The sequence below is a fragment of the Monodelphis domestica genome, chromosome 3, assembly GCF_027887165.1.
Source record: "Monodelphis domestica isolate mMonDom1 chromosome 3, mMonDom1.pri, whole genome shotgun sequence".
Taxonomy (NCBI): domain Eukaryota; kingdom Metazoa; phylum Chordata; class Mammalia; order Didelphimorphia; family Didelphidae; genus Monodelphis; species Monodelphis domestica.
The window spans coordinates 95,833,978-95,857,562 of record NC_077229.1 but is presented as its reverse complement, the minus strand read 5'-3'; the positions used below and the strand labels follow the sequence as shown (position 1 = coordinate 95,857,562).

The following is a 23,585-nucleotide window of genomic DNA, read 5'->3' as shown; positions in this document are numbered from 1 at the left end:
CCAGCTGGGCTCCCTGGCACTGGGGGCAGGGGGCCATCTGGGAAGGGGGTGGGGGGTCCAGATAGAGTGGTAATTTTGTGACTCTTTTCTAGGGTGCATCACTGCTCTAGCCCCCTGGGATGAGGGGAGGAGAAGTGAGGCCCTATAAGGAGGGCAAACTAGCTGAGGCGATCAGGTCATGAAGCCATCTGGCCTAGAGCCCCAGCACATTTTCATTCTCTTGTCCTTTCTTATCCCTCTCCAGTCCTGGTTCCTCTGACAAGATCTACAAGAAAAAAAGAAAGAAGAGGATAAAGGGGGAAGAAGAAATTTTGAGACATGGAAAAATCCCCCAGCCCAGCTCAGCTCAGCCTAGCCCGACTAGTCCCACCCCACCAAAAAGCAAATATTTAAAAGTCATCACCCACTCTACCCTCTCCTGCCAGGGGATCCCTTCTGGCACCCACAGAGCCCAGCCCAGCTGTCAGGACCCAGAAGAAGGGGCCTGGGGTGGAACCACACACCAGCAGCCAGGAGGAAAGGAAAACTGGGGAAAACAAATTTAAAAAACAAACACAAACATAAAAGGGTGACAAGGAGCGGTCCCCCTGTCCACTCCCTCCACCTTGACATCCCTTACCCCTCCTCTCTTTCTCACACATACACACTCACACACACATATACACACTCTCACACACTCACTACTGGGGTCTCCTGGCTACAGCCCAGGCAAAGCCAAGGGGAATGGAGTGAAAGTTGAAAAGTTTTCCAACCTATAACCAACCTTGTTGGGAGGGTCCCAAGCTCTACCCTTCCTGCCCAAGGTTGTTTATTTGGTAGATGGCAAAGCACACTTCCCCAGCACACCTCAGGCCCACTGTCCCCTTGGGGCTTGAAGAACTGGCTTCACTGAGGTGTTATGATAGAAATCTCCAAGGGTCTTGAACCCTTCTTATCCCTCTTCCCCCTCCCCACCCCCTTCCTAGCCTGGTCCTATTCCTCCAGCATGGGCAGTTGATTCTGATCTGACCTTGGTTGTGGGGGGGGTGTGTAAGGGTACTTTCCAAGGCTTCTTTCCATTGTTCCAACACCCAGGAGCCGAAGGCCTGGGGGAGGGAGAGCCCCAGAGAGTTAGGCCTGGCCAAGGATCCAGGAAGGTCTTTGATACCTTACTGGAACCACTGTGGTTGTTTTCTGCTTTTATTCTTATGAACCAGGGTAAAAGGGGACTAAGTTCTGATGTGAACTTGACCCAGAGGGGGTGCCAGTCAGCTGGAGCCCGTGGAAGAGAGGCAGAGCCTGCCCCTGGAATAGACCTAGCCCAGTATTGTACCCTCTTCCCCACACCAGCCTTGAAGACAGTTTTCGTGTCACCTTATCATTATGTACAGTCTGTAGGAACAAGTTGAAATGCTCTCAACAGGACCAGCCAGCTGTCCCCCTCCTAAGCCCCCCTTGTTGCCTTGGATGCTCCATTGTTCTACACTGGCCTCCCTCCTCCCCTAACCCCCTGGAGACAGGGCCCAAAAGAGATGGGAAGGAGTGAGGCCAAGACTGGAGCTTGGACTCTGGGGAGGCAGTTTCTAAGTGTCTGAGCAAAGGGAGAACTGGCCTGTCCCCACAAGAATCTCCCTGGCTCTTTTCGCCCTCTAACTTTTCCTCCAACCCAGTTCTTCTAAGACACCAGCAGTCCTTCCACCTACCCCTCCCCACCCCCCCAAAACAACAATCTTCCAGAGAGGCTAATTGAATAGCCCTGGCCTGTGGCTCCCCCTGGGCTGGCCTAAAAGGCCAAACTAACGTCAAGGGCATCAGCTGGATTGGTGAAGTCAGAAGCTGGATTGGAGGAGAGAAGTCAGCCCTACCAGCCCCAGGTCCACAGCTGGCTGCCGGCCTTTTGAGAGCTTTTCGGCTGGGATGCTAAGTCACATCTACCCTAGGTAGGCTTTGTGCTCACAGACTTGCTCTCATTTATGTTCCTTTAGAGGGAAAGGTTGGGTGGTGGTGTACTTCATTTAGTATTCCAGAGCTTTCTCTCTCCCACTTTTCCTCTTCCATCCCCTCTCCTTCCCTGCTTTCCTCTAGTCCGTTTTTAGCTGTATTTTTTTCCTCTTGTAGTTGGGAAATTGTTATCAAATTGGGAACAAAAAGAAATCAACATGTCCTAGAAAGCTGCCCCTCTCTGTGCCCCTCCCTTCCCCCCACCATGGGCTCAGACCAGGGAGAGAGGCCCAAAAGCCAACCAGCTGATTTTGTCTTCTCTCTTGGCTGGGCAGGATCTTGCATTGGGCAAGGGCAAAGGGCCAGGGGACTCGAGGCCCACACAACATCCATAGGTAGACAGGCTCTAGGTTCTCCAGGACTTCCTTCTCACTCTGTGTGACTTCTCTCTCTGTGCCTTACTCCCTCCTCGCTTCTCTTTGGTCTCGACTCCTCCTCCTCCTCCTCCCTCTCCTCTTCTCCTCTTTTCTCTCTTCTCGTGTCTCACACACACATTCTATGGAAACATAAAGCCCAGGTTGGGAGCCTCTGTCCAACATTGCACTGGGTTGGGGGGAGCAATGGGCTCTATCGGTTTTGCATTGGCTAATGGCTGTGGATGGTGTGATCAGGAGAGATTAGGCCAGCCCTAAGAGGGGGAGTGGGGTGGGGGGTGGGGAGGAAAGGTAGTTTTGAGCCTCAGACCTGCCCAGGGTGGCCCCCACCTCCTCAACTCAGCCATAAGAGGTTTGAATGTTTAAAGTGGACTGTGTCTGTCCCTATCTGCAGCCTTGTACAAGGACCAGGAAAGAGAGGGAAGGGGAGGAATTGGGGGGTTGTGGCCTCCCTGTATGTGCTGGCTGCTCTCCCAACTCAGAGTGGGGTTAGGAGCCGGCTTGGGCGGCTGAGGCCGGGCTGGGGCCAGGGGTGCTACCTGGTCAAAGTGCAATGATTTTCCAGTTCGGTTGGCAAAACAGGGTCAGACCTGCAGCAGGGAGAGGAGAGGGAAGAGCCTAAAGCTGACCTGTCCAGCCTCCTCCCTGCCTCCGCTCACCCACCCCTTTCCCTGGGGACTCCCCCAGACAATCGTTGCCACGCACAAACCTCCGTGCCTGGGCCTTGTATGTGTCCCTAACCTCACGGAGCCAGGCCCTAGCTTGGGGTCTTGGGGAGCTTCTGTTGCTCCCTCCTCGCACTAGGTATAAAGCTGCAGGCCAGCTGCGTGTGCCTCACCTCCTTGCCCAGCCTAGGTGGGGGGGCAGTCTGAGGTGAAGGGGGGCACAGGGAACCCCCAAATTAGGACAGTCTCGGCTTAGAGTCGTCTTGGTTGGGGGGGTTGGGGAGGGGGGGATGGTAGAGCAAGATAGAAGCGGGCCGCGGCAATGGGGGTGGGGTGGGGTGGGGATTTGCATGGAATCCGTTTGTTTCCCTGATTACCATCATTTCGGTTTGAGGGCAGGAGGCGGCGGTGGCGACAGGAAGCGGGGACTGTTAGAAAAAAAAAAAGAAAAAACACAAAAACCTTTAAAAAAAACAAAAATATATATACGGGGGAATGAACTTTTTTTTTCATTGAACCAAGTGCAATGCATTGGAGAGTTTTCCTATCTTTGTATGTTAGAGATTGTTAAGAAGAAGAAAAAAGTCTATTTTTGTTGCAATGTCCTCGCGGCTCTGGGGACACTAAAGAAGCGGGCCGCCCGCCGCGTGCGGGCACCGATGCCCAAGTGGGTTTTCCGTTTGTTTGTTTTTTTTCGTTTCTTTTTTTTTTCGTTCGTTCGTTCGTTTTCGGTTGTTTCTTTTTTCTTTCTTGAAGCCGTTTGCCTGCGTGGACGAGGCCGATCCGGGGCTTGCCCTGCGTCGCCGTCTGTTCTCGGGGTCGGTGGGAGGGCTGAAGGAAGGATTTCCACATTTAAACCACATTTAAACACCACAGAATCAGAGAGGAAAAGGACGAGAGGAAAATTTTTAAAAAGAAAAAAGTTAAAAATAAAAAAAATAAAAAAATCCTGGTGCTTTGTACATTATAAAGTACATTTAAAAAAAACCACCCAACTCTATTATACGTCAGTTTATGAACCAGTTAAGTATCATACCGCACGTTAGGAACCACGCATAGCCCTTTGTTATGTTAACGCACGGGACAGCGGTTTGCGCTCGGCGGCTGGGCGAGGCTGCCCCGGGCTGGCGCGGATCTCCTGGGGGCCCCTGGCCAGGGGCCACCCACGTTCCCCTATCCGGACACAGAGGCCCCTCCCCTGTCCCCATCCCCTGCAGAGGTCAGTGTCCAGTCACCGACGCCACCCCCTCGAGCGCCTTTCTTTGAGCCAGACGCCAACTTGCCCCACACCAGCATTGTCCAGGGAGCGCTCTGCAAGTTGGTTAGTTTCCTCTTCCCTTCCCTTCCCCGGCGCCCTCCTCTGACCCCCGCCCCACTCAGCACCCCTGGCAGACCGGCCGCACAGAGCGCCCGCCGGAGGCTGTGGAAAGGGTTTGACGCTTCAGGGAAGGACCAAACCTGCTAACTCAAATAACACCGGCCCCTCCAACCCCATCACACCCACAGACACATAAAACACACTCACTCACACACACACACACACGCAACACAACCCAATCGACTTGCCTTACACCCCCCCCCCCCCACCCGCGCTGGCCGGCCAACCTAGTGCCTTCTCCTCACTCCCACCCCCCCTCCCCCGTGCTGGTGGAGCGGACGCCGCGCTCTAGCTCCCAAAGGGGCAGAGTGGACCAGATGATCAGATGAATCCCTACTCCCATCCCCAAATTCCCAATCCAGACCCTTCGCCCGACTCCGAACAACACTAACAAAATCACACAAAAAAAGGAGCAATAAAGTCAAGAGGACTTTGTCCCCCTCCCCCAATGGAGAATCCAAGGGCCTCCAGCCCTGCCCATCCCCGGGGCGCTCCCCCGGACACCACTCCCCACGCCAGCCTGGGCCAGCCGCACTATATAGCCCTTTACCCCTTTCCTTTCACGCCCCCCTTCCCTGGAGATCCATGCGCCCGGACAGCACCAGCATCGCGGACAGCAAAGCCGCCCGTCCCGTCAAACAAGTTTCTTCTTAGGCTAAGAAACGCAGTATATATGAGTATCTCTATATAGTACTAATGGATTTGGTGTGCTTCCCCTTAGCATCCCCCTGTCCCTTTTGCTCCTCCTTCAGCCTGGTCCCCCTCCCTTCCCTTCCCCATCTCCGCACTGAGATACATAAGAAACAAGGGTAGTTTACTGTCTGTTTTGTTTTCTGGGTTTTCAGTGTCCTAGCGGAATGCAGGTAGGCAGCCAGCCCGTATGTTCCCCTTCCCTTCCCCTGCCCCTTCTCCCGCCCCGGCCCCTGTCACTGCGCTTCTGTTACACCATCTTTGCCTGACTCTCTCCAGCTTCTCCATTGAATGGCTAATGTGTATGTGAAATAAAGAAATAAAGAAAAACAAAGACGAAGAGATCTTGAACCTTCGCGAGAGCGGACGGAGGGTGGGGGCGGTGAAGGCAGGGTGGGTTGAATCCATCGGGAATTGGGGGTTCTCCCACTCCCTCTTCTCTCCTAAAAAGAGAGCTCGCTTTGGTGGCCGGAGTTCTGGGCAATTCGCTCTGGGGCTCTTTCCTGGCCCTTGGGTCCCTCCATTCTCCAAGGGGAGCCGGAGACCCTACTTCCCACGTTTAAGAGTCCCCAAAACTGATCCCAAGGGGAGGGTAACGCCCACTTTCTCCAGAATTACTGGGGCAAAGTCCCTAAGACTAAAATGATTTCTCGAACAACCAAGAAAGGGATTGGGAGGACTCAGAAAAGGGACTGCCGTCTATTGGGTCGAGAAACCCCTGGGTCGGAGGAAGAAACTGTCGGGTGAGGTTTATTCCCCACTCCTAGTTTGGAGTTCCTCCCCCACCCCCACTTGGAGCCCAAGACAGAAGCCACTTACGATCTCGCCCACCCCATGGACTACAGTCTCAGAAGCCTCCGTAACGGAATTCTCTTTGTTATCGGATGGGATAGGACCCGAACAAGAGTTTTCGTGGTGTAGAAACTTGCTTCTATGCGTGCAGGTCGGCACCTTCTTTGTAAATGACAGTTGCCCAAAGAACCCAGAGGTTAAATGACTTGGCTTTTCTGGCCAAGGTATGCCTGAGGCGGTCAGACCTTGAACTTGGGTCTTCCCGGCTCTCTACCCTTCCATTAGGCTGCCTGCCTCTCTGGTCTCTAAAATGGGAACGTTGAACTAGATGCTCCAGCACTGTTATTTTTAATTTTTATTCCACCCCCTGCCCTTTCCCCAAGGCATCGGCCCGGCGGGAATAATGAGGCACTATTTTCATGCTGTCTGCTTTGTTCTTGGTGTAGGATCCCAACCTCCAAAGAAACGTGCTCCCGGGAGGAGGACATTTAGGTGGTTGAGCTGGGCTGACTGCAAAACAGATTAAAGTAGGCTGTGGTGGGGAGGACTTAAGAGTGCCAAGGGGGTGAGAGATAACGTCATACCCCGATCTCTGGAGACACTGGATGGCCTTTCGCCCATCTTCCCCGACCATGTACCTGGGCGGCCAGCCTAGACCAGTTCCCTGCCCCCGCCAGCAGCCAAGGCACCCATTTCTCCCCACCGACGACCCCTGCCCATCTCCATCCCTCTTTCCCGGTGGATCCATTTGACCCAGGGGATTGACGGGGGAAGGGAGGGGATTGTGATATTCAGGACAATCCGGGAAAGGTCTGTTCTCCCTTTTCTCCTCGGAGGCGATGTCCTTCTTGGGGTCCGCTCAGATGCCACTTGTAGTATTCCTCCCATCCCTTCCTGCGAGGGTCACCGAGCCTCGCACCCCACGGTCGTCCTGTCCCTCAGCGAGCTCTCGCTCTTGATGGGCTGCTCAGCTCCCTCTGGGTGGGGGGAAGCAGGTGGGGGCGGGGGCGCTGGAGGGGAGCGCACGGCCTCAGCCCTGCGCCCTGGCACTCGGCGCGTTCCCTCGCCTACGCTCGTTCCCGCACCACTGCGCTCCCGCTTGCGCGGAGCCACCCCAGCTACGGCCGGGACCGGGCCCGGGCCGGGGCTCAGGGCGGCCGCTTGGTCCCGCAGCAGGCGGCCCAGGAAGCCAATGTACTTGAGGGCGAGACGGAGCACCTCGTTTTTGCTCAGCTTCCTATCGGGCGGGTGCGTGGGCAGCAGCTTGCGCAGCTCCGCGAAGGCTCCGTTCACGTTCTGCTGCCGCCAGCGTTCCCGGCTGTTGGTGAACACTCGGCGAGCCACCTTCAGGGGTTGGTGCCCTGTGAGGGAAACAGCCCGAAAGGGGTGTCGGGAGTCCAAGGGTCTTACTCCCTGCAACCTACACAGCTCAGTGCGAATCTAGGCTGTCTAGGTCCAGCCTTCTTTGAACCCCAACCCCAGGGTTTAGAACTAGGAGGTGTGCCCGAGCCTTCAGCTTCCTTTCCTCTTGGGGATGGGCCAGTTTTATCTGCCTCTCAACTTCCACCCCAGCCATGTTGCCCTTCCTTGTAGAGTATATGCCAACCCTCCCTCCTGTCCTGGAATCAATGAGTTAGGCCATCCCCTTCCCAACAGGCAGGGTGCCTGGGCACATCTAATTCAGGTCTTGATTTTTTTTTTTTTTGCCATGGACCCCTTGGGCAGTCTTGTGAAGCCTAGGAATCCCTTCTCAGAAGAAGGTAGCTGAATCACTGAATTTCAGTTAGAGGTTAGTGAAGATAAAGGTGGACTCTGCCCCCCCCCCCCAAGTTCATGTACCTCCTGAAAGCCACCCACCGGTGAAAAATCCCGGATGTAAACAATCCTTCCAGGGCTGAGGAGCACAGGCTATCAGGGCTAGAAGAATAGCTATGCATGTGCATAGGGATGCTCTTGGTGCAATGGTCACTATATGTAGTTAATTGGCACTGTGGGCCTGAGATTCTTTTGTCTCCCATCAGTGTGGTGGGTGACTGGTCTGTAAGGGAGATATCTGGGGCCGATTGACCAATCTGTGTGTGAATCTTTTTATCTGTGACGTCTGAGTGACTGTTGCTGGGCATGGATTGTCCATCTATTCCCTTAATCTGTCAGGTGCCAAGGTAAGACTCACCATTCTGTTTCCACCACATCCCTGGTATCTGTGCTCATCTGTCTTCTCATCACCATCCCCCTAGCTAGTGCAGGCCCATATCACCTCCGTCTGAGGCTATTGTTTTAGCCTCCTTCCTAATTGCTTACCTTTGCTCCAGTCTCTCCCCTTCTCCAACCCATTCTCTGCAGCTGCCAAATTAATATTCTTAAAATAAAAGGTCATTTGATCCCTGGGCCCAAAATGCTTACAATCCCTGGGCTTGGTATTACTTCTAAGATAAACTATTCCAAGATCTGACTCTGTCCTGCTTTCTGTTTTTAATAGACCTTTTTTCTTATTACTGCATTTCATAAAATTTACGTTCCTGCCAAACCGACTTATCTGAGAGTGGCATTTCATTTTCATCACTGTGTGAGAGGGCACAAAACCTTTATCCTGTGTCTGGAATGCTCTCCCTCCACCACCCCCTCGACTCCATCTCTTTGGATCCCTAGGTGCAAACCTCAAGGTTCAAGTCAAGTTAGACTGCTAGACCTTTTCTGCTCCTCAAGTCCTATGTACACAATTGTTAGTCCTTCAAATTATCTTTTTATGGGGGCAGCTGGGTGGCTCAGTGGATGGAGAGCCAGGCCCAGAGATGGGAGGTCCTGGGTTCAAATCTGACCTCAGATGCTTCCTAGCTGTGTGACCCTGGGCAAGTCATTAATCCCCATTGCCTAGTAACCCTTACCACTCTTACATCGTGGAACCAATACTTAGTATTAATTCCAAGATGGAAGGTAAGGGTTTAAAAAAACCCAAATCATCTTTTTACCTACTCATCCGTATACAAGTTGCATTCTCCCAGTGGAATATAAACTCCTTGAGGGTAGGGACTGTTTTCTTTTTGTCTTTGCTTTACGGGGACCCAACACATCTGCTTTAGTACGTGCTTGAAAAAACAGCTGAATTCTGTGTGTGGGGCTATCGCTGTCCGACTTTACGTCGTCTTTATGGTTGTATGTGGCTGTGATTCTTTTTGTGTGAGGTTGTGGCTGTCGCTGTCTCTGGGGCTATTACTATGTATGGCTGTCTCTGGGGTGATTGCTCGTGTATGTGTGTGAATGAATGTGACAGGATTAGGGGATTTCTCTGAGACTGAGAGCTGGGGGCCTCCTGGTTCCACTGAAGGGGAAACCATGTGCTCTCCTAAGATGGATGCGCTCGTGCTTTCTCTGTCTCTGCCGATCACACTCACACTCACACTCACACTCACACACACTCACACACACACACACACACACACACGCTCCATTACCTTCATTGAGGTCAGGCTCACAATGGCTGGGCCTCCGCTTCAGTCGGCTGCTGGGGAAGATGCTGAAGGAGCCAGTGGTGCCGATGTAGACACTGAGAGGGACAGGGGGTCACTGAGCACCCAGACCCTCTCACCCTCCCCTCCCCAGGCCTTGGGGCCCAGAACACCAGGGCAACAGGCTCAGGGGAGGCAAGATGGACCATATTCCCCCAGTTCCTTTTCCCCCAGAACTAGGGGCCCCTTCCACAACCCTTAGGAAAAAGAGGGCCAGCCCAAGACTGACCTGCTTAGAAAGGGGTGTGGGTGGTAGTGTGTCGGGAGCAGGCCACCCAAGGCCAGTGGGGGCGGGCCAGCTGTCAGGGCAGAGAGCGGGACTAGTGTGGGCAGTGGGGGAGGTGTGGTGAGTTCAGTGGTAGCCACGGCTGGAGGCTTGCTGTGGCCCAGGCTGATGACGGGTATGTGGGAAGGCAGCTTGGGGGATGTTGGGGATGAGGCAGGGTGCCCATCGTCCCCATCCTGCGGGGTGCCTGGCTCAGGCTCGGACACAGGGGAGAGACTGCTGGTTGTTGGAGAGGGAGCTGAGCAGGGTAGGGCAGGCACAGGTTCTAGCTTCTCCATCATGGTGCGGCCCAGCTTCACAGGGTCCCCCGGAGGGCACATGGACCCAGAGGATGATGGCCCCTCAGTGGAACTGGTGCTCACCTGCAGGGGAACCAAGTCGAGAAGGGAATGCTATCTGATGATCTCCATCTCCACTACTACGCCCTATATGCTCAGATCCCAAGCTTGAGGACCCTCAGAAATGGGCCCAGTCAAAGGACCGGTATTCAAATGCCAGCTGGGCTCCTTGGGAAAGTCCCTTTTCTTTGCTGGACCTCAATTTCTCCAGCTGCAACATGAGTTAGACCAGATGATTTAAAAATTATCTTCCAGTCCTAGATCCTTTAAACTACTTCTATTTGGGGACGAGAGCCTAGAGTCAGAGAACTTGAGTTCTAATCCTGACTCTACTATTTACCAGTAGTACCTTAGAGGAATTGCTTGCCTTCTCCTCACTTTAGTTTCTTCCTCTATAAAATAAGGAGTGGGGTTGAACTAGATCCTCTTTCAGACTCTTCCAGACTGAATCCCTCTAGTCTATTTATGGTCTAATACCTTGTGGCCAAGGAAGAATGGGGAAGCCACATTGGTCAGGTAAGTGAAAGGCAGAAGGGCCACCTTGGGTTAAGTAGCCTGAAGGAGGGGATTATAATGATAGCGTTTATATTAGCTCAAAGCCTTAGCACACATGATCTTGTTGAAGCCTTAAAATGAGCCTAGGGGCTAGGTCTTAGAGATATTATTATCCCACTTTACAGAGGAGGAAACTGAGGATCAAAGAGGCTCAGTTCAGACTTGTGTCTGGAGCAAGAATCAAACCCCAGAATCGGTATCTCCTGATTCTACATTGTCTCTTTTCCCAGAGTGTGGGGTTGCCTGGGATCTAGGAAGGGCATGGTCCTATCCCCTGGAAGCTAGACCAGGGCATTGCTTCTCTGAGGAACAGTAGGCCTCAGAAGTAAGCATGTGGGAGGAATGGAAAGATCACAGGGTTATGGGAACTTAGGACTCTCCCCTATGGTCTTGGGTCTGCTCCACAAGTCCCTTATGTACATCAGTTTTCCCATTCACCAAAGAGGCTTCCAGCCACGTGGGCTCCCCTAGTTCCCTTCCCCCTAAGCAGAAGAGCTCACATGAACCCCAGCAAGAAGCCCTCTCAGGCAAATCTGGCTGCCTTGTGGTTTCCAGCCTCTGATCTTAGGTGAGATTTTTAGGGTTGATTTTTGGATTTAGCACTTTCCTTTCTGATGGTTCTCACCTGATCACTCTCTTCTCTGGGCCGAGGGGATGTCCCTGGGGGCAGAGAGCATGGGGCTCAAGGCTCCAGGCTCAGAGGAAGTATCCAGAGCCCAAGGGAACTAGAAACCAGAGGAGACTGGGTTGGAATTCTCTTTGTCCAGAGGTGCGGTGCTGCCAGCATCCGAGGCCTAGGACACGTTGGAGGAGCTGAGGGGCCCAGGACATATGTGCCAGGATCTAAGAAGCCATACACATATGCAATAAGATCTATGACATCCCGGGACTTGTGTTCCAGGGTCTGAGGACCCCATAGCATACATAGCGAGGACTAAGGGGCCTAGGATGTTAGCTTCTGGGGCCCGAGTCCCAGGACATGTGTACCAGAATCCAAGAGGCCTTGGATATTATGTACCAGGGCCCAAGCGTCCTAGGACGTGTGTGCCAGGGTCTGAGTGCCCCAGGCCAAGACAGGGCATACGATCCCAGTCATCTGCCACCCACTGCGTGCCACCCCTCGTCCCTTCCCACTCTTACCCTTAAGCCCCACTGCCTCCAGAATCCTCCAGGGTTGCCCCCTCCAGCCGGGCACTGGGTCCGGCCAGGCTCCCTCCACCCTGACACAGTGTGCTGCTCAGAGGAAATGCTGCCTCCAATGGCCCCCGCCCCCATCTCTTCCAGCCCGCCCTCTTCACCACCCCCTCCTCGGCAGGCGGGTTTCCTCCCCGGAGGCAGAGGATGCTCTGGAGGGGGCAGATAAGGCCTGGGGACTGCCTGGCCAGCACCGATAAGGATTCTGGGCTGGTGCCGACCCTGGAGGAAATGGGCAGGGATATTCAAGCACCAGGTCGCATGGACCCTGCCCATTTGACTGCTGTCTAGACCTCAGGTGGGAGCTGAAGAATAGCCATCATTATTTCCTATCTCCTTCAGGGAATTCAGTGTCTTTGGCTCCCCAGAAGTTGTCAGAGTTCCCCAAGACTTAGTGTTAAGGGAGGCACATTGTATGTCTGTGAAACAGCCATGCACGGCGGAAAACTTCACTCTGGAGGCCAGGAGAATGGGGCTAATAACTATACAGGGTGTATGACTGTGGACAAGTCACTTTCTTTCTCTGGTGTTCTGTTCCATAAAGGAGCCCTTGTGCTCTTCTGAGGAGTTTCTCGGTAATTTTCTCCCCAATAGTTAAAGGAAGGAAAGGAAGAAAGATTACAGATTTTTAGATTTGGAAGGAATTATACAGACAAACAAAGGCCTCTCCTCATTTTACAGGTGGAGAAACTGAGGACCAGAGATCTTGTCCAAAGTCATACAGTAATGGTAGAGCCAGGATTCAAATTCAAAATAGACCAGGTCATCTAGTCCTGAAACCACTGTCTTTCCACCACACCAGGCTCCCTCAGGGTGGAGGGGGTAGGGGTGGTGTCAGGCTCTGAGCTGAGGCACCATGAGGCCCTTCTAATTTGGGGAAGTTGGGGGTGAGTTAAAGGAAGTTTTAGTAGTTCTCTATCTCCCCTCCCCCTAAAATAGCTTCCAATCTCTCTCAAGCTCATTAAGCCTGGGAGTTCTGGGATACCTGGGCTATTCACCTAGCCTACTCCCCATCACCCCCCTCAAATTCTCCTCCATACTCCCTCCTTCCATGGGGTGACATGGATTTCATGGCAGTAGGTCCAGATGGATGAGGGAGGGCACATTCCTTCCTGAGTTGCTGATCTTGTGACTGAGTATTCAGACCCCCACCCCCATCCCTTAGGCCTCTGTTCCTCTTTCCTTAAACACCCTCCTTTTCCTCAATAAACTTCTTCCTCGTGTCCCAAATTCCTTGGGGTTTGGGGTCTTGAACATTGTAGGAAGGGACTCCTGGGACTTTATTATCCCCCTTACCCCCCCAATCCCATTCCCTGCCCTGTCTGTTGTGACCAGGTTTGGAGGGATCAGCAGGTGGCCAGACAAAAGGACTTCAGAAACTGTCACAGGAGACTCTTTAGGGTTGGCATCCGGGCTACTTGGCAGCATTTTGTTCCCAAGTATTCTCTCTCTCAGGGGAATGGACAGAAGCTACATGGGGTCCCTGAGGTTGCAGAGTTTGGGTCGAAGGTCTTTTCTAAGCTTTCAACCCCACTCCCACCTCACAGGGACGCTTGGATGAAAGCTCATCCCCATTCCTGTCCTCCAGAAAATATCCCAAGATAGAAAGGTAGACAGATCGAGATCCAGAAAATCAGGAGGAGAGGCAGCGGGAGATAAGTGCCTCCTCTTGCCCTGATTTCAGAATTAGGGGTGGATCCAGGAAAGGAGCCCAATGAGTTTTCCTTGGCTGTCTCTGATCTTCTTCCACTCCTCCCCTCACTGTAGACCTAGGCTTCAAGAGCTAGAAGGGTCCTTCTATTCCCAAATTAATTTGTTAGCCAGGGAAACTGATTCTAAAAGAAGGGAAGGTCACACACAATGAGGCTATTTAAGCCCGGGGCTTCTGACTCCAAATTTAATGTTCTTCTCACATGATCAGGTAACTGGACTCTAACCTCATCTCATTTTACGGAAGATGCAGCATCAGAAAGATACTTTGAGAAAACGATGGACACTGACTGGGAGGGGCTTTTCTCTGGATTGAAGATGGGGACCCTGGCTAAGATGGGAGAAGGGGAGTTGGAATGGGGCACTCTCACGTTTGACCCTCTCTTCTTAAATTACTTGGGTGAAGCTTCTTTGTCAAGTTGACCAGTGATTTGGGGAAAACTGAGTTTCAGTCCCTCCATCTTGGCACAAATTAAACACCACTGTTTAATGGGGCTTTGGGGGGTGATGGGCTGAAATCCTAATGAGGGGCAGGGAAGAAGGGGATGGTTCCCAGCCCTCCTGATACCCAGGCACTGACACCGTTATTTATGTACCCAAATATTCATAGCTACAGACACAAATACACACATATACATCCAAACTGGCTCAGCCCCAGTCACATGCTAGGATCCTGTCTCACACACACACACACACACACACACACACACACACACACACACACACACACACACATGCACAAATATGCTTATATAGACACTTCAGAGGCACTTTAGAATTATGGATCAGTGACCAGTCCTGGAGTCAGGGTGACCTGGAATTGAGTACTGAGTTTGAAACAGTTATGTGACTGTGGCTAAGGACCAAACCCTTTGAGTGCTTATGGGAAATTCTCTGCAAATGATAAATGAGTTGCCAAAGTGCATCCAGTGATTTCTACATTGGGTATCTTTTCTTCCCACAGATGAAGTCACAAGTCTGGAACACAGCAAAATCCATCCTCCCTTCCCCCACCCCAAATTGAGAGGAGTGGTTTAGTTGATAGAGAGTGGACTTGGAAGCCAGAATGATCTTGGTTCGAATTCTGCCTCTGACACATTTTAGCTCTGTGACCCTGAGGTAGTCACTTAAAAAAAATTGCAAAAGCAGGTAGGTGGTTGCCTACATTGGTAGAGTTAGTTTCCTCATCAAGGAGTTTCCTATGCCAAAGAAATCACTAGAGACCTTTGGGATGGAACAGTCCTCTCATTTTACAAATGGGGAAACTAAGGCCCAGAACGCTAGTGTCAGGGAAGAGATGAATTCTTATCAAAAACCTTCATTGTACTGACTACCAAAAATAAGACAAGAGCCCAAGCCCATAAAACATCGACTTCCCCAAACAATCTGCCCTTAGAAAGATGGGAGGCAGGGGTTTATGGCTCACAATTGGGCACGCACAGTTCCACAACGCGCAAGGATTCACAGAAACACTCAGAACCAGACATTCAGAACTGGAAAGGACTGTAAGAGAGCTCATCTGGTTCAAGGATTCTCTCGTTGCAGACAGGGAAACTGAGGGCCAAGGAAGGGAAGGGAGTAGATACACAAGTGCAAAACCTGTGTGCACCTCCCCCACCCTCCACCATAGGTCCCCAGAGCTTGAGGCTGGGGCTTTTCTCCCTCTTTGGGCCGAATACCGCCTCCCTCTATTCTTGCCTGCGCCCCCCTCACCCATCTCTCTTCTCCCCGCGGGGGCGGAAGCCGGACAGGAAACACGCGTAGGCTGCATCCGCGGCCCCGCCAGGTGTTTCCTGCTCGCCAGCTCCGGGACTCGGCCCAGAGCTGGACTCCCTCCCTCTCTCCCCTCCCTCCCCCCCCCCCCCCCCCCGCCGCCGAGCCACTCGGGGGCCCGTCGGTTTAGACTAGCGAAGGCTCAGCCCACAGCGGGGCACTCCCCTCAGACGGGAGTGGGGGGCAGGGTTGGGGATGTGGGGAAGTTTTGGGGAGGAGAATCGAAGGAGGGGCTCATCAGGGACTGGACAGAGCGGGCGGCAGAAATCAGAAAGCCCAGTGGCGGGATAGAAAGAGAAAGTGATCCGAAGTCCAGAGAACACGTGGTTGGAGCTCTCCAGTCCCTCCTCAAACCCCAGCCCCTCCTCCCCCGGGGTGTGGGATGGACGGAGAGCCGTGTGGGTGTGGGGCGGAGGGGTATCACGAAAGGATGGACCATTAAGTCTGTCCTCCTGAGTCAACCGACAGGAAAAGAAACTGCCGCAAAGTTGCTGTCCAGTTAGGCAAAGGCAGAGGAGGACTCGAATTCAGATCCTCTGACTCTAAGGCCAATGTTCTTTGAACTTCCTACGCCAACGCTGTCTCCTAATGGTGGCTCCAGGTCGAGCAGGAGCGGAGGCTGGGGCCCCTGCAGTTGGGGGTGGCTGGGCAGGCAGCGGGCGCCTCGGGGTAGAGGAGCTTAGCTTGGCCGGTGGCCGCTCTGCGGCCAAGTTCAAAAGTGTTGGCGGCTCTATCTCGTCACTGCCCCCGTGTGGCCAGCCGCAGGATTCGGTTCAGACACATGCACTCCGTAGCCGAGATTCAAGGGTCCCCGCCCTTTCCCCACCCCCACTTCTACAATCAACTCTTCCTCCACAGACTTTCGAACAGCGCCCCCTACAGGCTCCCCGGATTTAGAGACAGTGCTTCTTCCCCCCCCCCCCACCCCCCCCCCCCCCCCCCCCCCCGCTCCTGGAAAAGGACCCATTGTCCTTCCCCCAAACTCGCCCGGCCCGCTCAAGTTTCTGCCGTGCCATCGGGGCAGCTCTGTCAAATCCAGCCTCCCTGGGCAAGTCACTCAACCCCCGATGCCTAGCCCTTGCCACCGGATCCACAGTATTGATTTGAAGATGTAAGGAAAGGTTTTAAAAAAAGAAAGAAAAGCCACCCAAACACCCTCTTACCCTCCTCTGTTGGCCAAGGCAAGACGCCCCCAATGATCCTATGATACGCCGAAGGGACCCACAAGGACTGGCTGACACGCTCCACCTCGTTTTTCAGAATGATGGGGGCCCAAGGAGCTTAAATGAATTGGCCCAGAAGATTTCGAGGCAGAATCGGATCTGGGTCTTAGGGTGCCTCGCCTGGCTTCTCCCTGAGCTCTTCCAATAACAAGAACTTTCTGTACTTTAGAGGGAGTCAGGGCTCTTTCCCCAGCACCGAGCTGCCCTCAACCTTCTCTTGTCTTCGTTTTCTCCCCACCTCTTATAATACATAGGCCCAGCTTCCTGCAAGGCTCAGTCTTTCCTCATCCCCTGGCCCTTCTGCCCTTCTTGCCCCCTGAAATCACTCTAGATTGATGTACACAGTGAACTCATTTTCTACAGGAGAACATCCATTCCCTGAGGGCAGATTGTTTCATTTCTGTTTTTTGTAGCTAACTTGTAGCTAATGCTAGCCTCCAACAAAGAACTCCATACTCTAAGACATGAAGCCCTTTACAGATTCAGATAAAACCCCACCTGGGAGTCTCTGGAATCCCCCTTTGCTGACAAAGGGCACCTGGATCCCCATTTCTCCCCAATGGCTGTCAAACAAGAGATTTCCCACAGCCTCAGAGAGAGCCAGGCACACCCCGCCTCCCCTTCAACCCCCCCCAAAGGCCCAGCAAAATCAACAACATATGCCTCATTCTTGGTGGAGAGAGAGGAGTATTTTTTTATTATCAGAATACAAAATGGGTAGTATTGGTGGGAAGCCCTCAAGGCAAGGGCACTGGGCTGGGCTCGGGCTGGCCCTGGGGTTCCTCAGGGCTGTGAGAGTACCAGCATCCATTCCCCATGAGGCAAGTGCCCTGCAAGGAGACAGGAATGGGGTTATCTCCAGGATGCTCCCAACACTGAAGGATAGCAGAAAGAAGAGAATGTAGGGGATGGAGGAGGGGAGTAGGAGGAGAGAATGGGAGAGAGAGCAGAGAAAGATGGGTGGGAGCAAGGGAGAGCACCCAGGAGGACAGAGGCTCCCTCCACCTTTTTGAACTTCTTGCAAGGGAAGGCCTTGAGCTTCTCCATTCCCTGGTCCCTGTTGGGCTCCTTCCGTTTATTTTGTAACTGTTGCCGTTTCTCTGCCAGCTCCAGGGTGGCCTTTCCCCTGGGAGCAAGAACTGCTGTGAGTTCTTCCCTCAGTCCCAACCCCCCTCCTCTGGCTCGCTTTCCCCCTGTCCATTCTTGAGCCCACTCTTACCCTGAGCGGGCTCGGGCCTTTGGCCCCCAGTTGGCTTCAGGATTAGCTTGGAACCTCTGGAGTCCCTGCTGTCGGGAGCTGGGGTTGGCATCATCCCGGATGGAGAAATTCGCCTGCAGCCTTGAGGATGACGTGGGGTGTGGGAGGGAGGATGAGTGAATGTGGGTGAGTGTGGGGGGCTGTGTGTGCCTAGCTGAGTGTCTGCAGCCATGGCATTTCATGAAGAACCTAAGCTCCCCAATGTCCACCATGGACAATGTTTGCCAAATGGAAGGCGTGTTTCAGAGCCACGTGTTCTCGTGTGCCCACATGTACCCTCCTACCTGGGCTCAACCTGGAGGATTCGGAAGGCCGGGCTGGTCTCTGAGAGTCGCTCTCGTTTCACCGGGTTCTCCTTTTCCTGGAGGTCAGGGGTTGGGGAGGGAGGGCAGTCGATGAGGCTCCTTGGGCAACCCCAGTCTAATGCTATTGTCCTGTTACTCACCCAGCAGCGCATGATGTCCCAGAGCACAGAGGGGGGAGCGTCTGTCTTCACAGCATTCTTGCAGGCATGAGAAAGGCTCACTCTGAAGCCAGCGTGGAGAAGAGCAGATCTGGGAGCCAGATATATGCTTCATGAAACATCTGACCCCCAGAGGGCACCAGACAAGGGACTCTGTGCCCCTAAGAGTGTGCCCATCTGGGCCCTCATCTCCTCCTACACATCTACGTGTCTCATGTTCGACCCTCCCGGAGCCTGTGGTCCCACAGATATCCACGTGCACACACTGGGCAGCTGGGATTCCACACAGATCCCTTGCATTTGTGGGTCTCCCCCTTCCATCCCTGCTACTGTGTCCTGTGTCTATGGATATCTCCCTTCAGTCCTGCCCCAGGAGTGGTGGCTGGGCTGTGTCCCTTACCGAAGCTGCAAGAGCCTGGGTGTGTTGCAACGGATGGTACTACTCAGCTGGTCCAGAGTATAGTACAGGGGGACATCTGGCAGCTCCTGGAGTCAGAGGGGACACACTAGGTAGGAATGGGAAGGGATGTGAACTCAGGCTTCTCCCCCAAGCATCCCAGCCTTGGCTCCTGACCCCTACCTCAGTAACCATACTAAGGACGCCCCGGATCCTTGCTGATGTGCGGAAACGCCCAGGGTTCCTGCTGACAGCAGCCAGGACCTGACCCACGAAGTCCAGATCATGGATTGGCTCTGCCCACAGAGGGCCACCCAGCTGTGGAGACACACACACACACACACACACACACACACACACACACACACACACACACACAGATGGAGAATGAGAATAAGCACTCTACCACCTTGCCTTTGTTATCTGCTCAGCCTAAATGGGGACCCACCTGATGCCGCTGCCCACAATGCTCACACTCAGACCCCACTGGGGGGCCTGTGGCTGCTGAGAATTTATCCCTGTGGGGATATGAGACACAGGAAAGAGTGGCAAGTCAGATATACTCCCTTTCCCCCCTTACTTTGACCTCACTTTCTGGCCCAAGTCAGTTCTCTCTGACTCTCCCCACATCCCTTCAGAGGTTGATCCCTCTCTGCTTCTGTCATTACTGCCCTGGGCCTAGCTGTTTCACATCCCCAGCCTCAGTTTCCCTACTTTGGGATCTGGCCTTTATGTGCTCTCTTAGCTCTGCCTCCCCTTTCCCCATCTCAGCTTAATTACTTGGTCTCTGACAATGGCCATGGCTTTATTCTCCACACCTCCATCTCATCCTTGTCTCGTATCCCCAGGGTCCAGCCCCAACCCTTGATAACAGCTTCATGGTTTACCGTCCACCACTGTTCACTGCCTTGCCCAGTCTTTGCAAGTGGAAGGAACCGCAGCCAACACACTGGAACACGAAGCCCTGCTTACTAGGGACAGATAAGCAGTAGAGGGGTAGGGGGAAGAGATTCTCAGACAGGCAGGTCACCCTCCTATCCTAGTCATTTTCTTTACCAGATCACAGACCACCCTCTTCCAGGAAGTCCTTCTTAATTCACCCTGGCCTACCCTACCCCTTGTACAAAGAGAAGTGAGCCCATGGTCCCAGGGGTTCTGGAAAGCCCAGTCAGAGGGGCCTGACCTGGCTGAGGCTTTGACTTTGGCCTGGCCTGTGTACACACGAACAAAGACTCGGATGTAGAAATCGGCACTGATGCTGAGCAGGGGGACAATATATCGCTGGTAGCAATTGGCCCGAAGGTCCAGGCTATGCAGCACAATTCTTAGAGCCTAAAGGAGAAGTGGTTAAAAGGATCATGGGATTTCTAGCTCTTATAGGCTGGGGCTTGAATGCCCCTCTAGCACTTTTTTTAATACAAGTGTCCTAGAACCAGAAAATTCTCAAAGGGGATGAATACAACCACCACATCCCCTTAATGAAAAGGCAATATGAAAAAAAAATGATATGAAGGGGAGACTAAGTCCTAGATAAAAATAAGAACTTGTCTAGTATCACACAGGTAGTAATTAGCATAGCTAATATTACAACCAAACTCTTTAAAATTTGGCATTCAATGCAGTAAGCCTGGGAGAAGGCATGTGTATATATATATATATATATATGGAGAGGAGGATGAATTTGAACTCAGCTCTTCTGGCAGTAACCCAGGGCTTTTCCTTCTGGACTGCACATAGTGCCTGTATAGGGTCCACCCCATCTTCTCCCCTCAGTCCAGTGATTCTCAGTCTCTTTTTTCTGTATTGCCTCTCCCATTAGCTGGAGTTCTTGGTGGACAGAGATTGTCTTCAGAGGTCTTCCTTTTTATCTCCAGTGCTTATATAGCATGTATTAATGCTTACTGGCTCTTAATCTAACTCATTCCTGGACCCAGAAGCATAGGAGGAGGGGCAAGACTATGCTCTCCCTAGAGCCCTTACCATTTCATGACAGGCTTTGCTTTTGATGGACATGGCTCCATATTTGCTGTAACATGTCTCACTGCTATTCCCTGCCATCACAGCCATGTCAGTACAGGTCACACACAGTAGGCCTGGGGAAAGAAGAAATCAACAGACAGGGACTAGAGGCTGCCAGCTATGCTGCTGACAGGTTCTAAAACTAATAAGACCCTTAGAGATTCTTTAATTCAAGTCCAATACTTTGCAAGTCAGGGAACTGGGAGTCAGAAAAGGCCTTTTCTCCCTCTCTGCTACATGGTTACCTCCTTCAGACACAGCCTGCACTGCAGCATCTAGAAATATGGCTGGGCTTCCATAGGGGTCTAGGTCAATGACATCGAATCGCCGAGATCCTCTTTGGTGCTCATACATCAACAAGCTGGGAATAAGAGGCACATGTCATTTAGGGCAAGCCCAGACCCCCTGGCTCTCCCCACAAAACTCTCTGGCAGGCTCTCATACCGAGCATCAGCTAGATTAGGCTGAACCAGGTGGCTAATGTTGTTTAGCTGGACATTGCATCGTATGAGGTCCACAGCCCGGGCGGAGGCATCGTTTGCTATCACTACCTGGAGGCCTGGGACCTCTTTGGCAAATCGAATGGAGCGTAGGCCTGATGCTGCCAAGCCTTCTAGCACACGTAACCCCTCCTGGAGGAGAGGGGAAATGAGTTAGGTCAAAGGGCAGTAGCTCCTACAATCTAACTAGACCTCCCAGCCTTTTCCTACCCATAAGTTCCATAAGGGTTCCCTGTTCCCAGAGAGTTAGAGGGCAGACCCTTGCCTCCCTTACCCTCCCAACCCCCATAAAGACCCCAGTCAGCCCCACCTCACAGACGTTCCCCACAGCTGCTGTCTGGGGCTGGTCCCTGGGACAGGGCTCCATGCTTCCCTCCTCCGATTCAGCCAGGTTCACAACCACCTTCTGAAGCTTCTCCTCACCTGGCACCTCAACTATAGCCACCACCCCCCCAAATCATCCTGGTATAAGGGATGATCTGTGCCCTCCCTTTGCCCCAAGGGAAGCCCCCACACCCCTCCCCTCTAGGGATGCCTCCATATCCCTCCTCCCAGGGAAGCCCCCCCATCCCTTCCTCCAGGGGAAGTCACCACACCCCTCCCCTCATCCTTGTCTTCCAGGGATCTGGGATCAATGACTCAGAGGTTTTCTATGAAAGCTTCCCTGATTGCCAATGGATACCCAGACTCCAGACATGGGGAAGGTATGGGAGACCCACCCAGTCCTATCCTAAAGTACACCCAAAAGAAAAACTCCCAAAGATATGAGAGAGCCCAGGAGTGTGCCCTATCTCTGGTCAACAGCGGAGGGGGGGCACAGGGATGGGGCAGAGAATTATCGTGAAAGGAGGTAAGGTGAGGAGGTGTTACAGGAAGGCTCTCACTCTGAATTCCTTTGGACAAGAGCTGCATCCGAGCGAACTCTGTAATGACGGCACATCTGAGGGGTAGGGGCAGGGTAATAAGCATGGGAACCCTTAACCCCCATCCCAACATCAGCCTGGGATCTGCTTCTGGTATCAGAAGGGGCAGATCAGGCCCATTGTCTACAAGCAGGAAAGTATAAGGCTCAGCTGATTTGGGGTGACCCCTGACTCAGCTAACCTTTAATGATCCCAGCCCTCAATTCTTAGCCAGACCAATCCCTGACCCCAGTTCTTAAGTCTGTCTGGGATTTCCACTCACGTCAAGTCTCTGTTGAACTCTTGAACAGGGTTGTAAAACACTTCATTGCTGTTGGGGAAAACAATCCTGACAGCCCCCTCGGAAATCACCGTTTCTCCCAATTCAGCTTCAGGTTGGGGCTGCTCTCCACAGGCACCATTCTCTATGTCGGCTGTTGGGGGACCTTGTGTGGAAGCCTTCGTACCCTCCATGAACTGGGTTTGGCAGAACCTTTGAGAAATTCTCTGGACCCTGGGAAAGCCAAGTTGGAGCCACAGAGCAGCCCGAACGAACATCTACTCAGGGCTCTTGCTTGGGGTGTGGGTGTGAGGGTGAGGGAAAGGAGAAGTAACAGTCAAAGTCCTGATTAGAGAACCTCAGGTAAAACTAAAACCCAATCTCTTGGTCCCAGTACCCTATGATCCCCTCTTCCTCATATTCGGAGTCCTTAGGACTTAGGTCCCTTTCCTACTAACTCTTTATGCGACTAGGAAAGTGACTTAACCACTCTGAGCCTCAATTTGCCCTTTTGTAAAAAGAGTAGCAACAGACCAAATTGCAATTGGACCCCCAACTTTCTAATACCCAGATATCGGACGCCACCCACAACGTCCTTTTCGCTGGGGGTCTTTAGCCTCAAGGTGGTGCTTGGTCTCACGTTCCCCCAAGGAATAGGGAGGGGCTTAAGAGTGTAACTGGGTATCTGTTCTGGGCGGCCACCCACAACAGGAAGGCAACCTGAGAGCCTGAAACCTAGGACAGCTCCCCGTCAGCACCTTCGGAGTCGGGCCGGGCACTGCGTCATTTTGCCTCACGCCGAAAAGATCTTTCTCACCTTATCTGGAGCAGCAGTAGCAACAGCAAACCGGAAATCTCAAACGGAACACGTTTCTGAAGTTACCTCTCGGGCGTCGCCATGTTGCCCCCGGAGAGTAAATAGTCAGGTGATCTTAATAGCCAATCCCAGACGACGGCTACGGAATGATAGAAGGGACAAATTGTACACGCGAGCTAGACTTTGCTGGACCAGAAGAGGGTAGATTCTGAAGTGAGGACCTAGTGTGTAACTTCGCCATAGAACAAGCCTAAATGGATGACACAGCCCAAATCTCTACTCCTATTCACTGATTATTAGAGCTGAAAGGGAGCTTAGGGACCATTTTGTCCAATACTCTTATTTTAAAGGTGTAGAAATTGAGGTGAGAGAGTTTTGAACCAAAGTTTTTTAACTCTTAACTTGTCCAGGCAAACTTGTGGAGCATCTCCTTTGATGCCAGGTCCATGCCAGGAGCTGCTCATTAATTATTTTCTGCCTTTACA

General features: G+C 52.8%; 3 protein-coding genes across 13 annotated transcripts in view; 1 reads left to right on the top strand and 2 right to left on the bottom strand.

Annotated features, from left to right (window-relative positions):
- NFIX (nuclear factor I X) overlaps positions 1 to 5,427 on the top strand; it is a 120,792-nt gene extending 115,365 nt beyond the window's left edge. For all 7 annotated transcript variants that reach the window (XM_056822656.1, XM_056822654.1, XM_056822660.1 and 4 more), the window contains one exon: positions 245 to 5,427. In XM_056822656.1, coding sequence (XP_056678634.1) covers positions 245 to 259 — 15 coding nt within the window. In that variant the 3' untranslated portion in view covers positions 260 to 5,427. The remainder of the gene's footprint in view (positions 1 to 244) is intronic.
- Positions 3,483 to 11,854, bottom strand: LYL1 (LYL1 basic helix-loop-helix family member). Of its 2 annotated transcripts, XM_056822661.1 has the most exons (5): positions 11,705 to 11,800; positions 11,190 to 11,407; positions 9,615 to 10,033; positions 9,332 to 9,423; positions 3,483 to 7,240 (listed from the first exon to the last, which is right to left on the bottom strand). In XM_056822661.1, the coding sequence occupies exons 3-5, from the start codon at positions 9,989 to 9,991 to the stop codon at positions 6,783 to 6,785; spliced, it is 927 nt and encodes a 308-aa protein (XP_056678639.1). In that variant the 5' UTR covers positions 9,992 to 10,033; positions 11,190 to 11,407; positions 11,705 to 11,800; the 3' UTR covers positions 3,483 to 6,782. The 2 variants fall into 2 exon arrangements, with proteins under 2 accessions (XP_056678639.1, XP_001377655.2); XM_001377618.5 differs by lacking the exon at positions 11,190 to 11,407 and having other exon boundaries at positions 11,705 to 11,854.
- A 5,277-nt stretch (positions 11,855 to 17,131) lies between these two features.
- TRMT1 (tRNA methyltransferase 1) lies at positions 17,132 to 23,252 on the bottom strand. Of its 4 annotated transcripts, none has more exons than XR_465750.2 (17): positions 23,101 to 23,220; positions 22,287 to 22,577; positions 21,986 to 22,041; positions 21,412 to 21,536; positions 21,046 to 21,233; positions 20,847 to 20,962; positions 20,563 to 20,675; positions 19,766 to 19,914; positions 19,470 to 19,553; positions 19,031 to 19,100; positions 18,766 to 18,900; positions 18,586 to 18,671; positions 18,168 to 18,276; positions 18,007 to 18,083; positions 17,684 to 17,803; positions 17,470 to 17,603; positions 17,132 to 17,294 (listed from the first exon to the last, which is right to left on the bottom strand). XR_465750.2 is itself a non-coding variant. In XM_007489119.2 (17 exons), the coding sequence occupies exons 2-17, from the start codon at positions 22,559 to 22,561 to the stop codon at positions 17,202 to 17,204; spliced, it is 1,917 nt and encodes a 638-aa protein (XP_007489181.1). In that variant the 5' UTR covers positions 22,562 to 22,573; positions 23,101 to 23,252; the 3' UTR covers positions 17,132 to 17,201. The 4 variants fall into 4 exon arrangements, 3 of the variants coding, with proteins under 3 accessions (XP_007489181.1, XP_001377642.2, XP_007489184.1); XM_007489119.2 differs by having other exon boundaries at positions 17,470 to 17,590; positions 22,287 to 22,573; positions 23,101 to 23,252; XM_001377605.5 differs by having other exon boundaries at positions 17,470 to 17,590.
- Positions 23,253 to 23,585: the final 333 nt, after the last annotated feature.